Source organism: Ictalurus furcatus, chromosome 1, assembly GCF_023375685.1.
Source record: "Ictalurus furcatus strain D&B chromosome 1, Billie_1.0, whole genome shotgun sequence".
In the NCBI taxonomy this organism is placed as follows: domain Eukaryota; kingdom Metazoa; phylum Chordata; class Actinopteri; order Siluriformes; family Ictaluridae; genus Ictalurus; species Ictalurus furcatus.
Genome location: NC_071255.1, coordinates 26740190 through 26750870, shown reverse-complemented (window position 1 = coordinate 26750870; position 10681 = coordinate 26740190). Strand labels below are relative to the sequence as shown.

Here is a 10681-nt window from a genome sequence, read left to right as displayed (position 1 = left end):
ATGGGAAAAAGTCACCCCCTTATAAACAAACAAACAAACAAACAAATAAAGGACAAATGAATTACTGACTAATATAATACAATATAATTATACAATATCACACCTGCTGCACTCATGCCTATGGCCTAATCACAGCCATGCTGATATTCAGTACAACAGCATTCTTGCACATGTGATATTCCTTAAATATAAATAATTATATATATTGAGGGATTTGATTACCTTCTTCACCCTGTGTGTTTAGAGTTTGCATGTTCTCCCTGTGCTTTGGGGTTTTCCTCCTTGGTACTCCGGGTTCCTCTCACAGTCCAAAGAAATGGGTTGTAGGCTGATTGGCATTTCCAAATATTCCGTAGTGTGTGAATATGTGTGTGTTTGTGCCCTGAGATGGGTTGGCACTCTGGCCAGGGTGTCCCCTGCCTCGTGCCCTGAGTTTCTTGGGATAGGCTCCAGGCTCCCCCGCGACCCTGTGTAGGACAAATGGTATGGAAAATGGATGGATGGATGGATAATAATAATTCTAAAGAAATATCAGACCGAACGTAATACAAAAAAATTACATTGAAATAATATCTAATGAATTATTAAATATATAAACTACAGTAAGAGTCAAGTAAATCACAAATTAAATCATAGATTTAAAAATGTAATAAATCTACATACTTTCATAAGTACATAATGATTAAATTAATCTAAAAATAAAATACATAAATGAATAAATATATGAATAAAAATGTTGAAAATAATAAATTAAGAACACATAAATACACACATACATTTAATAATATATATGTAGCATTATATTTAATAATGTACTTTTTTTTTATCTGGTCCTGCATTCTGTCGAAAGTGTACATTTCGTTACCGCGCACAAAATCACTCATGGGTTGCGCATGCGTGCGCATGCGCCGTGCACATCACGCGGGGCCATACAGATACGCGTATGCGCCTTGCACATCACGCGGGGCCATACAGATACGCGCATGCGCCTTGCACATCACGCTGGGCCATACAGATATGCGCATGCGCCGTGCACATCACGCGGGGCCATACAGATACACGCATGCGCCGTGCACATCACACCGGCCACAGAGATACGCGCATGAGCGCTGCACATCACGCGGCCCCACACAGATACGCGCATGCGCGATGCACCTCGGCGACGAGGCGAAGTTACGGGTAGTGACAGGGCTCAATGATCCCAGCGCCGTGCTCCGTTCCGTCCTCCTGCATAGTTTAGCTTTAGCTTAGCTTCCCCCCTCCAGTTGTTGTCGCCTCGTCGGCACAGACCACTTTTAAATGTAGGACCAGGACAAGATGGCGGGTATGTTAGAAGTCCACTTGAGTTATAGCACAAAACTAAAAGAGTGGTGCTTTAAACCCAGTTTTTTGGTCGTTGCCTTTGATTACGTTAATGTTAGCTAGCTAAAAGTCTGTTAATAAATTTGAAAGAAAACACACGCTAGCCTGGCTAATCAGAGCTAGCTAGCCAAGTTTAGTCACGACTGAACTCGTTTTCATGTGTTTGTCACAGATATTTCGCTGCTTCAGGAAGATTCTCAAGAGGAGATAGACGGATGTAAGTATTGTGGTGTGTATTTCAGTGCGAAATGCTGCGCTTTTTAGCCTCGGTGTGTGCACACTGTCAGTCGGCGGTATCCGGACTCAACCTTACCCAATGCTAATCTGGCTAGTTAACTGTGCTAGTTAGCTAGCAGCTACACCGGACAAACTTTGCTCTCCTCTCAGAGGCCTACAGTAACGTTTAGTGCTGAACGGCAGTGGATTTTAGCCTTGTGTTTCAGTTAATACAGCCGGAGTGTTGGTTTCAACTAAATATTTCAATAATGTTAAGATTAGTAAGTAAGTTTTGTTATAAACAAACAAGGAATTTCAGCTTCGGCGAAACGGAAATAGATGACTCGTTTCCCCGACTTCCACCTTGTATTATTATCAGTAGTGTAGATGGTTGTAGTGATGTAGGTCGTGTAGTGTGTGATCATGAAAAGCATTTGGGCTTGTACAGTCATGTATAGGTTCGCCTCTTACCCCAGGTGCTTGTACAAGATGTACTAGTTCTTATATTTAGCTGCTTGATGTATTAAAGTGTTGGAGACCTGGAGAGATTTGGTGATTTTTCCCTGCTCCAGCACACCTGCCAAGCCCAGTTATTATACCCGTGAGTTCAATCAGGTGTCTTTGAGCAGGGAAATAATAGAAACTGTTCTAACCAGAACTGCTATAAACTGAGAGCCCAGGTACATTACTGATTACTAGATAACCTCGCAGCTAGCTGTCAGTGAGTGATCTCTAGTCAGATCTACATATCTGACAAACACCTCATTGGAGAGTTACGCATGACCTGTGTGCAATGTCACATCTTTCTAACTAACACATGCTGTGCTGCGTACTGGGAAGGTACAGAGTTTGGTATGTGTGGAAGGACAGGTTTAAAAAACTACTAACATAAAACCAGCTCCTTTCTTGATGGAAATGGGTACTTGGAAAAGGCTTAATTGGCTACGTTTACACGGACACCTTATTCTGAATAAGATGATATTCTGATTAAGGTGTTTACATGAGTTGCTTTTAGGAGATTAATTTCATGTTCCTGTTTTACATGTTATAGAACGTAGATCGATTAACGGCACACATCATTATGTCCCTACGCCACGCCATCCGATGTTCTCTCCAGAATTTCAACATATGTGACAATCGATGACTGCTTGAAGCCGTGGGCCGCATCCGAAACCACATACTTACGTACTATATAGTAGCCAAAATACATGTATTTCACCTACTACATACTGTAGTAGGTAAGTACACGGTTTTGGACGCAGCCGTACTCTCTTGTTTTGCGTCAAACGGTTGAGCGCTGCCGTGTGTGTATGTGTCCTGTCACAAAATACAGTGAAAACTCCCACATAACGTTAATAGTCCGATTAAGGTGTTTACATGTCTGTAGTGCACTTCGATAATGCAACAAAACAGGAATACTTCACATGTCTTAATTACATTTGTGTTTACTTCGAGTATGACTTTATTCAGATTAAGGCAATCGGAAATCGCTGTTTACATGCTAGTGTCTTAATCAGAGTATTGTCTTAATCGGGTTAATATCGGATTATTTTTGTCCATGTAAACGTACTGAGGGACTAGTGTGCAGTTTGAAAAAGTATGTACTTGGAGCTCTGTCTCGTCTCTGCGCTGCTGACTTCATTGCCTGATTTGTTGATTTACTTCTTATCTGGACAGTCTGACTCAGACTGTGCTATTGTATTTGCACTGTGTCAATCAATCAAGCAGCATGTCTTGTCTTTCCGCATTTTTGCTGAACCTGTTGGTGTGTGCGTTCTGGTCACTCTTCTCTTCTTTAATGGGTAAAGGTCTTCATCACGACCAGAATGTGTGCTGGGTGGCGGGTCCTGCTCATATTATTTCCAATGTCTCTAATAGTTGGTGTGGATGACTACAACTCAGAGTCTGACGTCATTATTATACCTTCAGCCTTGGATTTTGTATCGCAAGATGAGATGCTGACGCCCCTGGGGAGGCTGGATAAATACGTCACGAGCGAAAACATATTTAACAGGTACTCAAATGTAGACTTCATTAGATTTATAGTACAGGGTCTCCCAAAAGTCTCTGTGCATAGGGGAAATTAATACCTTTTAATGAAATGTATCATTGTTTACAAAACATCCTCTAGATTACTTTGTAAACATACAGAGTCGTCTCTCCCACTCATGATGTGTGTTAACAAAGAAAATTGGCTTTACTGTTTGAGTTTGTTTTTTAAACAAAAGATCAAAACATTAAACACCCTGCTCTCATGGATATCAAGCAATCGCAAGCAAAACACAGGTTTATTCAAGAAAATATCTTGGTTAAATATAGGTGTGCAACAATTACTGGCACCCTTTTATTCAATACTTTGTGCTACCTCCCTTTGCCAAGATAACAGCTCTGAGTCTTCTCCTATAATGCCTGATGAGGTTGGAGAATACATGGGAAGGGATCTGAGACCATTCCTCCATACTGAATCTCTCCAGATCCTTCACATTTCGAGGTCCACGCTGGTGGACTCTCCTCTTCAGTTCACCCCACAGGTTTTCTATGGATTTCAAGTTCAGTAGTGTTTGGCAGACTGAAGATGCTTGAGTTAGTGTTTGGATGAGAGTAGAGGCTTTTTTCTTGAAACCCTTCAAAACAACTTGTGGTGATGTAGGTGACTTCAGCTTGTGATCCAGCTGTGATCCTTGGAGATTTTTGGCCACTTGAACCATCCTCTTCACAGTGTGTTGAGACAATATAGACACACGTCCAATTCCAGGTTGATTCATAACATATCCAGTTGACTGGAACTTCTTAATTATTGCCCTGATGGTGGAAACGTGCATTTTCAATGCTTGTGCTATTTTCTTATAGCCACTTCCCATTTTGTGAAGCTCAACAACCTTTTGCCACACATCACAACTATATTCCCTGGTCTTACCCATTATTATGAATGACTAAGGGAATTTGTCCTATGTGTTACCTAATATTTATACCCCTCTGAAACAGGAAGTCATGCTTGAACAATTTCCTGTTCCTAGTCACCCAGGTGTACTGAATTTTTTTTATATCGTTGGGGATTTACTTCAAATATATATTTCTCATCTGAATTCATAGGGGTGCCAATAATTGCACACCTGTATTTAAAGATTTATTTTGTTATAAACCTGTTGTTTGCAATTCTTTGATATCTGTGAGAGCAGAGTATTTTTGTGAATTTTTTTTTTTAAAAAAAGGTCAAAAGTTTACTCAGTAAAGACAATTTTTCAAAGCCTTCTTTGCTCATAGTAATCGAGGGAGCCAATATTAGTGGAGGGCACTGTATATATAAGTTTGAAAAATGTTGGAAGACAATTCGCTAAAAAGTGTTAATCGCCCCATGTATGGAGATGTTTGAGACGAGCTGTAGTACTGACTCTCCTTAGTATTTACATTAATGAGGTTCATTCCAGACTGACAACAAGTAGAGGTGGGTTTAATAGTTTTTCTGTTGATGAGAGGGAAAAGAACAGGGTATGTCTTTAATATCTCTATGTCTTGCATGCGTAAGGAGGTTTGTAATTATGTCATTGCATTCATTTTGACATTTTGTATTCCAGAGATGCTTGCCATAGCACACACCTCTCATTAGTATTTTATTCACAGACAGATGGTGGCCCGCAGTTTGCTGGATACGCTAAAAGCAGTTAGCGAGGATGAGAGGGATTGTATTGCAGTCCTCGAGAGAGTCAGCAGACTTGCGGAGGACTCGGGTAAACCACAGTTTGATCCCTCAACAATTTTCATTGTCTCTTTTTTTGGGGGTTTTGCTTTTCAGCATTTAATACAAACTCTCATTGTTTTCTTTAAACGATGTGTACCTTCCAAGAGAAGCGATGTACTTATATTTAGAGTATCCTGTGCCCTTGCTGCGCCGGGTTCAGTGTTTCAAAGAAATCCGCTCTTTTTAGCACTCATTAATGTTTGATGGGACTGGTGTGACTTATTAAAGTGTGTGTGTGTGTGCACCAGGCTGCTACCTTACAAAGCAAAATCTAAAGACTTATCCATTTTTTTGCATTTGCACACCTGACTAGCTTACTAACCCTTAGCTCTGATGTTCCCTAGAGACATCTAATAAAATGTCCGTGCAGTGACTTGCAGGGAAAGGTAATCAAGCTGCTAAGTTTTTGAAGGTCGCTGGTGAAAAAATGGTCCTATGTGTGATGAATGCCATGCTCATGTGTTTGTGAACATCCTTATTCAGTACACCCAAAGCTGAAGGAAGATGCAATGAAAAAATGCTCTGAAACGTGGTGCGCTTTATTGTTGTGGTCACTCGATTAGTGATCACGTTTGATTGTTTTAATAAAAAGGCTATCCGTGTGTTTTTAGAGCCTACTGTTCGAGCTGAGCTTATGGAACAAATTCCTCACATCGCCATTTTCTGCCAAGATAACAGACCTTCCATTCCCTTCGCATTTTCCAAGTATTTGCTGCCCATTGTGGTGAGATACTTAGCTGACCAGAACAACCTGGTAAGTGTGTTTGTGTTTTAACCCTGCATCTTTTGTGTAGAGTCTGTTACTTGTGTAGAGTTAAGTGGTAGTGTCTCTCAGAAATCCTTTAACTAGAGACTGAAAGAAACATTTCATACTTTGGGCTTAAGAACACTGGATTTGCACCACTGCATCAGTAAATAAATGTTTAGCACTTTGTCATGTTGACTTTTTTTTCTTCTTCAAAATTTCATCATTATATCCATGCTTGTTCGTATTAGGAACCCCAGATCTCGGGGTCAGGAGGGTAATGATGTTTAAGCGGTGTAGCGATTTTGCTAGTATACCATTATACATGGTATAAGTGTGAGTACCATGTTTTTCACCTCAGAATATTCTGTGTTACCTTTTGCTTTAATCACTTAACAGGTTAGGAAGACAAGCCAGGCCGCCCTTTTAATGCTTCTGGAGCAGGAGTTGATCGAGCGGGCAGACATCGAGAACCTTGTCTGTCCTGTCCTTGTTGATCTCACCGCCCCAGACAGCAACGACGATGTCAAGACTGAGGCTATGGCAGTGAGTTTTTTTTTTTTCAATGGATAACTAGCCATTCTGAGACACGACTCGTTTTCAGCATTTTCTTTTTAACACTAACGTTTTAAAAACAGATTATTTGCAAAATGGCACCCATGGTGGGGAAGGATATTACAGAACGCCTCTTCCTTCCACGCTTCTGTGAGATGTGTTGTGACTGCAGGATGTTCCATGTACGCAAGGTGGGCATCTCTGGCCCTTTCACAAATAGGATTGCAGTGTAGAACAGTCTTGATTTTGCTGTTTAAGACAGATCGTGGATATAGAAGTGGGTGTGTTGTGAATTAATGCTTGGCTTTTTCTTCACTTGACAGGTGTGTGCGGCAAATTTTGGAGATATCTGTACTGTTGTTGGGGGAGAAACAACAGAAGAGTTACTGGTATGGATGCCTTATTTGCACAGAGCTGTATGTAAACTGGGCGCTCTGGTGTTAGAAAGGTGCAGCAATGAGATCTGAAAAGTCTACCACAATGCTTGTCGCACTCTGAGTGGAGTTTCGCATGTTCTGTGCCCCCATGGATTTCCCAAAGAAACATGCTGGAAGGTTGATAGGCTACTCTAAATTTCCCCAGGTGTGAATGAGTAAGTGAGCTTGTGTCGTATGTGGTGAAGGATCCTTGGTGTCTCGTCCAGGGTGTATTCCTACCTTGAACTCAGGGGCAGACTCTGGACTCTCTGCCATCCTGATCAGCTATTTCACATGGCTGTACTTTTCTAGTAAAGGCTGCTTTTGACAGCACGTGCTACAATATTATCACACTGTACAACCCTGTTGCATGTTGGTCAACAAAGATCAGGCTTACACTTGTTTAACTATCATCGTATGACCATTGACTTAATTATGAGGAAGTCTATGCGCCCTGATTTGTACTCGTCTGTACAGGCTAAACCTGTATGGTCTGCCCATCCCATGTTGTCTGTATTACCTTTCTGGGTGTCTGCTGTAGCTGTAATTATCTTTATTTATTTTATTCATCCCAGTATGACGTACACTACCGGTCAAACGTTTAGACACACTCATTCTTTATTTTTATTTTCCACATTTTAGAATAATAATAAAGTCATCAAAACTCTGGAATAACACAAGTGGAACTATGGGAATTATGTTGTGATAAAATAAAATCCAAAATAAATCAAAATAATTTTGTTATTTAGCATCTTCAAAGTACACACCCTTTTTGCCTAGAATTTCCAGAAATGTATTCTTGGCATTTTCTCACCTGATTTCTTGAGGAATCTCCCTGAGATGCCATTTAAACATTATTAAAGGAGTTCCCACCTACGCTGGACACTTATTGGCTGCTTTTCTGAATATTTCACTCCAAGTCATCCATTAAAAAAAATTTTTTGTAAATAAATTGTTAGTTTTCTAATGAAAGATATTAATATATTGAATATATTTTTGTCTATAACACCGATTTCAAACATTTAATCATATACCTTCAGATAAAAAGGTTTTTAAGATCATGAGAAACATTTCAGTCAAGTGTCTCCAAACTTTTGACCGGTAGTGTAATTACACTTTTGTAGTTTTGTTTTTATAGCCTATAATATAAACAGATGTGGATTTAAGATTTGAATTAAAATGCCTATTATGTTTAGATTGGGAAGGGAAAGGTCTTCCTTTCCAAGTGTGGCCTAATTGTTTTTTCCTTTTTTTTTCTTTTCTTTCTTCCCTCCTCTCTGCATTGTCTTCCTGTGCAGCTGCCACGGTTTTTCCAGCTCTGCTCAGATAATGTGTGGGGAGTGCGGAAGGCCTGCGCAGAGTGCTTCATGACCGTGTCCTCGGCAACCTCTCAGGAAGTGCGCAGGACCAAACTCGCATCTCTTTTCATCAACCTCATAAGTGACCCCTCCCGCTGGGTGCGTGAGTTCTTCCCTCTTCCCTGGACAACTGCTCTGAGGATGTTTGTTTGTGTAGATAAATGGGATTTTTTTTTTTCCTGCTCTGGAATCTGAGCCAGGATCATTATTTACAGATGTTTTTCAGGGTTATGTATTCATAGTGAACCATATTTTTCTTGAAGTATATTTTCTTTAGTTTTTCTTTGTGTTTGAACAGCATTTAACATCTGATTTTTTTCCCAAAGTTTTTATTCTGAATGATTTTGAAACCTTTAGGGGTTTGCTGCATGTAGTGAGTAGCTAATTGCTGCATGCTGTGTGTCCAACAGGTACGCCAGGCAGCGTTCCAGTCTCTGGGCCAGTTCATCTCTACGTTTGCCAGTCCAAGCACTAATGTGGGCCAGTACTTCAAAGAGGGCACAGAGGAGGCTGACTGGAGAGGCCAGCAATTGCACAATCGGTAGGAATTATCTTTATAACACAATCCTTTTCCTTTTTTTGCACATCTTACTACATGGCAGACTCTCTCGAGAAGCGGAAACAGCTGATGGTGCAACAATCCAGAGTACTTTGCTAGTCTGTATTGATCCATAAGCTGAAAGACACATTACCATGCTGAGAAATCATAATGCTACAGTATACAAAGTCATCTTATGCTATTGTGTGCATCCAACTTTATAGCAATAGGCCCACTTATGGGTGTGATGGTCAGGTATCCTCAAACGTTTGGCTGTGTAGTGTTTCTTCAGACACCATGTAGAAAATCTGGCTTGTGTTTTTTCAGTATTTATTTATTTATTTATTTATTTATTTATTTATAATCCACCATCCAGGGCTGGTGAGAAATCCACAAGCAGTAAGGCACCTGCTACAGAAGAAAGTGCTCAGAGTCCCCCATGTGATGAAAAAGCTGTCTCCTCACAGCCCGATTGCATTTCCCAGAATCCACCATGCACTCAGGAGAATTGTGAAGGCCAGCTATGCCAGTCAGAACGGGAAGGCATGGATGTAGCTGTGGAGGGTGGAGGGGAGCAGGCAGCCGAAGCTCTACCTCTGGTTGAGTCCTGTTGCCATGTTGACACAGATAGGCACAGTCCAAAGTGCCTTTCTGAGCTGGGTGATCTAGACCCAGATCAATCGGTCAAGGAACCTCAGTGCTCACCAGCCACAAACCCCGCAGCACAGGACAGCCCCTCAGACACTTCTGAAGGCCCTGTGATGGAGAATTCAGCACACTCGAACCCGGACGGCAGTTCAGAGGACACCTGCAGTGCACTACCCAGCCATGTGACAGGGAAAGTTGAGATAACAGAGCAGGAGCAGTATAACTCATTCCACTACTGGAGGACACCCATCCCACAAATAGACCTCGACCTGGAGCTGTCGGAGGAGAAGTGCAACAGTGACGATGAGGTTTCTGCTGCGAGCTCCTCTACCCAGGGCTCCACGTCTGCTCTAGACAGGAAGCAGCTGGAGGAGCTCATTGAGAACCTGGAACCCCACATTGATGACCCTGATGTCAAAGGTGAGAAGAGCTGCTTTTCTGTCTTTTTATAAAAAAATAAATAAATAATAAAATTTAATTACTGTGAAAACACTGAATGACAACAGAAACCAATTACAGAGCAAGACCTAATAAACATACATGAATTTAGGGCATCAGTTATTTAGTTTCGCAGCAACGTTCTTCTCTCTGCACTTCAAAGGATTCTTCACACTATTGTGCTACCATGTGTGCACACCTCTTTTTTTTAAAGATTTCTGCAAAGGCCCTCATCGGAGAGAGCATTGAGCTGTGCAAAGCTCCTGCTGTTCTGAAGTTATGAATCATAACTGAAATACAGATTGTAATGTAAAGCCCAATACAAACGGGGGTTTTTTTTGTTTGTTTTTTTAGATTTCCAACGTTTATAACTACATATTTTTAGTCTGTGGTTAATGTTCCAGTACGGAGTATATTAGGGCTGCAACTAAGCATTATTTTCATAATCTATTAATCGGACAATTATTTCTTTGATTAATCGAATTTGTTTTAAAAAAACAAAGTTTAAGTGCTATTTTTTTGTTTGTTTAAAATAAAATCCACAAACTAAGTGTTACAAATATAAACTTCAGATTAAAACTTTAACATTATTGCACGCATTAACAATTGTTTGTCCAATTTATATATATATATATATATATATATATATATATATATATATATAAA

General features: G+C 40.5%; 1 protein-coding gene across 2 annotated transcripts in view; it reads left to right on the top strand.

Moving 5' to 3' along the window:
* The first annotated feature begins 1153 nt into the window (after positions 1-1153).
* ppp4r1 (protein phosphatase 4, regulatory subunit 1) overlaps positions 1154-10681 on the top strand; it is an 18999-nt gene continuing 9471 nt past the window's right edge. Inside the window, exons 1-11 of one of the 2 annotated variants that reach the window (XM_053634772.1) lie at positions 1154-1324; positions 1535-1579; positions 3508-3592; positions 5200-5306; positions 5929-6071; positions 6462-6608; positions 6701-6808; positions 6941-7006; positions 8332-8490; positions 8802-8932; positions 9306-9997. In XM_053634772.1, coding sequence (XP_053490747.1) covers positions 1318-1324; positions 1535-1579; positions 3508-3592; positions 5200-5306; positions 5929-6071; positions 6462-6608; positions 6701-6808; positions 6941-7006; positions 8332-8490; positions 8802-8932; positions 9306-9997 — 1690 coding nt within the window. In that variant the 5' untranslated portion in view covers positions 1154-1317. Of the gene's footprint in view, positions 1325-1534; positions 1580-3456; positions 3593-5199; positions 5307-5928; positions 6072-6461; positions 6609-6700; positions 6809-6940; positions 7007-8331; positions 8491-8801; positions 8933-9305; positions 9998-10681 lie in introns of both variants that reach the window. The other variant, XM_053634763.1, reaches the window with a different exon arrangement.